The sequence below is a fragment of the Cyprinus carpio genome, chromosome A18 (genome assembly GCF_018340385.1).
Source record: "Cyprinus carpio isolate SPL01 chromosome A18, ASM1834038v1, whole genome shotgun sequence".
Taxonomy (NCBI): domain Eukaryota; kingdom Metazoa; phylum Chordata; class Actinopteri; order Cypriniformes; family Cyprinidae; genus Cyprinus; species Cyprinus carpio.
In genome coordinates this window covers 29,522,969-29,525,468 of record NC_056589.1, presented here as the reverse complement: position 1 = coordinate 29,525,468, position 2,500 = coordinate 29,522,969, and the positions used below count along the sequence as shown (strand labels likewise).

General features: G+C 47.8%; 1 protein-coding gene across 1 annotated transcript in view; it reads right to left on the bottom strand.

The window, feature by feature from the left end:
* LOC109075968 (signal peptide peptidase-like 2A) overlaps positions 1 to 1,380 on the bottom strand; it is an 8,875-nt gene extending 7,495 nt beyond the window's left edge. The window contains exons 1-5 of the mRNA XM_042775776.1: positions 1,217 to 1,380; positions 589 to 670; positions 444 to 518; positions 309 to 362; positions 185 to 238 (exon numbers count right to left, since the gene is read on the bottom strand). Coding sequence (XP_042631710.1) covers positions 185 to 238; positions 309 to 362; positions 444 to 518; positions 589 to 670; positions 1,217 to 1,365 — 414 coding nt within the window. The 5' untranslated portion in view covers positions 1,366 to 1,380. The remainder of the gene's footprint in view (positions 1 to 184; positions 239 to 308; positions 363 to 443; positions 519 to 588; positions 671 to 1,216) is intronic.
* Positions 1,381 to 2,500: the final 1,120 nt, after the last annotated feature.

The following is a 2,500-nucleotide window of genomic DNA, read 5'->3' as shown; positions in this document are numbered from 1 at the left end:
TGTGTGAGTGTGTGTGTGTGTGAGTGAGTGAGTGAGTGTGTCCGTGTCTGTGTGTGTGTGTGTGTGAGTGAGTGAGTGTGTGCGTGCGTGCGTGCGTGTCTGTGTGTGTGTGTGTGTGTGTGTGTGAGTGTGTCTGTGTGTGTGTGTGTGTTAGTGTGTTTGTGTGTGTGTGTGTGTGTCTTACTTTCTCGTAGGAGGACGTCTGGTCTCCTGGAACCTCCACTACATTGCTGTCACCCTGAAACCAGAAGCTGCTGTTAGTGAGCCGCACATCAGTCACACACAGATCACACGAGGCTCTCGCTCACCTTCCCTCCAGCACCGGGGCCCAGAGCCACCTGCACCATGATGCTCTCTCCGTTCTGAAACACACACACACACACACACACATTAGGATGAGAACATGAGCAGACGCTGCTGAGTGTGGATCCGCTGATACTCACCGGCGTCAGGAATGGCGTGATGAAGACGAAGAAGACGTCGTAGACCAGCAGCAGACTGAGCAGAATCACACAGATCTGCAGAAACCAGCAAACACACGTCAGATCCGCAGCACAGCGCCGCCGCGCCACTGAGAACACAGCTCACCTTAAAGTTGGACAGGCTGATGGTTTTCAGGAAGTTCAGGCAGAAGGCGACGCCCAGCAGATCCTGAAGAATCCAGATCCACCTGCAGAACACAGAAACAGCGTCAGAAGCGCTCCGATCCATGTGACAGACGATTCAAAACCCTCTCCATGCAGGAGTGCGGGAAGTTCTGAATAAAAATGGCTATTGCAACTTAAAATGCATTTAAAAAAAAAAAGCTATATTATTTAACAAAGTAAGAAATATTACTATAGTATTATTTCAATGTTTGAGTATTTATTAATAAATAAACACAGTGCAAGATTATTTATTTCAGTCCCATCCTTTGTAATTTGTTACCTGCACTATTGTGGTTTTATTCTGAATAATTGTGCAGCTCTACACTGTTATTATACAGTGATAGAAAACAGAAGTTGTGACACAATCTGCTGTGTGATTCATCAGATAAATTTCCACACGCACTCAAAAACACAGAAGTGAGAAATCACAATGAATGGGAAGAGACTCTGAGTTCTGTTGAGCTGGAAGTAAAAACACTCTTTCACTGGACAATCTGACGAACTGTGTGTGAATCAGCCTGTGTGTGTCCAGAAAACAACAGCATGACGTGTGTGTGTGTGTGTGTGACCTGTCGTCGTTGCGGTACACTCCCCAGATGACAGACAGCGTGATGCAGACGGCGGCGAGCAGCAGTGAACGCACAGAAACGCTTCTCTCTCTGCAGGAAACACTGAAAAAACAACAGAGTTCAGAATCAGAGCCAGAGCTCAGTGACATCAGCAGAAGAACAAACCCTGAGCGCAGCAGACTCTCCACAACACTGCTGCCACATTCATATAACAACACATATTTATATGAGTGAGTGAGTGAGTGTGTGTGTGTGTGTGTGTGTGTGTGTGTGTGTGTGAGTGTGTGTGTGTGTAGTGAGTGTGGTGTGTGAGTGTGTGTGTGTGTGTGTGTGTGTGGTGAGTGTGAGTGAGTGAGTGTGTGTGTGTGTGTGTGTGTGTGTGTGTGTGAATGAGTGTGAGTGAGTGAGTGTGTGAGTGAGTGAGTGAGTGAGTGAGTGTGTGTGTGTGTGTGTGAGTGTTAGTGAGTGTGTGTGTGTGTGTGTGTGTGTGTGTGTGTGTGTGTGTGTGAATGTTAGTGAGTTAGTGAGTGAGTGAGTGAGTGAGTGAGCGTGTGTGTGTGTGTGTGTGTGTGTGTGAGTGAGTGTGTGAGTGTTGTGTGTGTGTGTGTGTGTGTGTGTGTGTGTGTGAGTGTTAGTGAGTGTGTGTGTGTGTGTGTGTGTGTGAGAATGTAAGTGAGTTAGTTAGTGAGTGAGTGAGTGAGTGAGTGTGTGTGTGTGTGTGTGTGTGTGTGTGTGTGTGTGTGTGTGTGAGTGTTAGTAAGTGAGTGAGCGAGTGAGTGAGTGTTAGGAGTGGTGAGTGTGTGTGTGGTGTGTGTGTGTGGGTGTGTTAGTGGTTGTTAGTGAGTGAGTGATGAGTGTGTGTGAGTGAGTGAGTGAGCGTGTGTGTGTGTGTGTGTGTGTGTGTGTGTGTGTGTGGGTGAGTGAGCGTGAGTGTGTGTGTGTGTGTGTGTGTGTGTGAATGTTAGTGAGTTAGTGAGTGAGTGAGTGAGTGAGTGAGTGTGTGTGAGTGAGCGTGTGTGAGTGTTAGTGAGTGAGCGTGTGTGTGTGTGTGTGTGAATATGACTCAGTGTGTGAGGTGTGAGTGAGTGTGTGAGTGAGTGATGTGAGTGTGTGTGTGTGTGTGTGTGTGTGTGTGTGTGAGTGGTGAGTGAGTGTGGTGTTGTGTGTGTGAGGTGAGGGAGTGTGTGTGTGGGTGTGTGAGTGTGAGGTGAGTGTGTGTGTGTGTGGGTGTGTGTTAGTGGTGTGAGTGAGTGTGTGGTGTGTGTGAGTGTTGGGTGAGTGTGA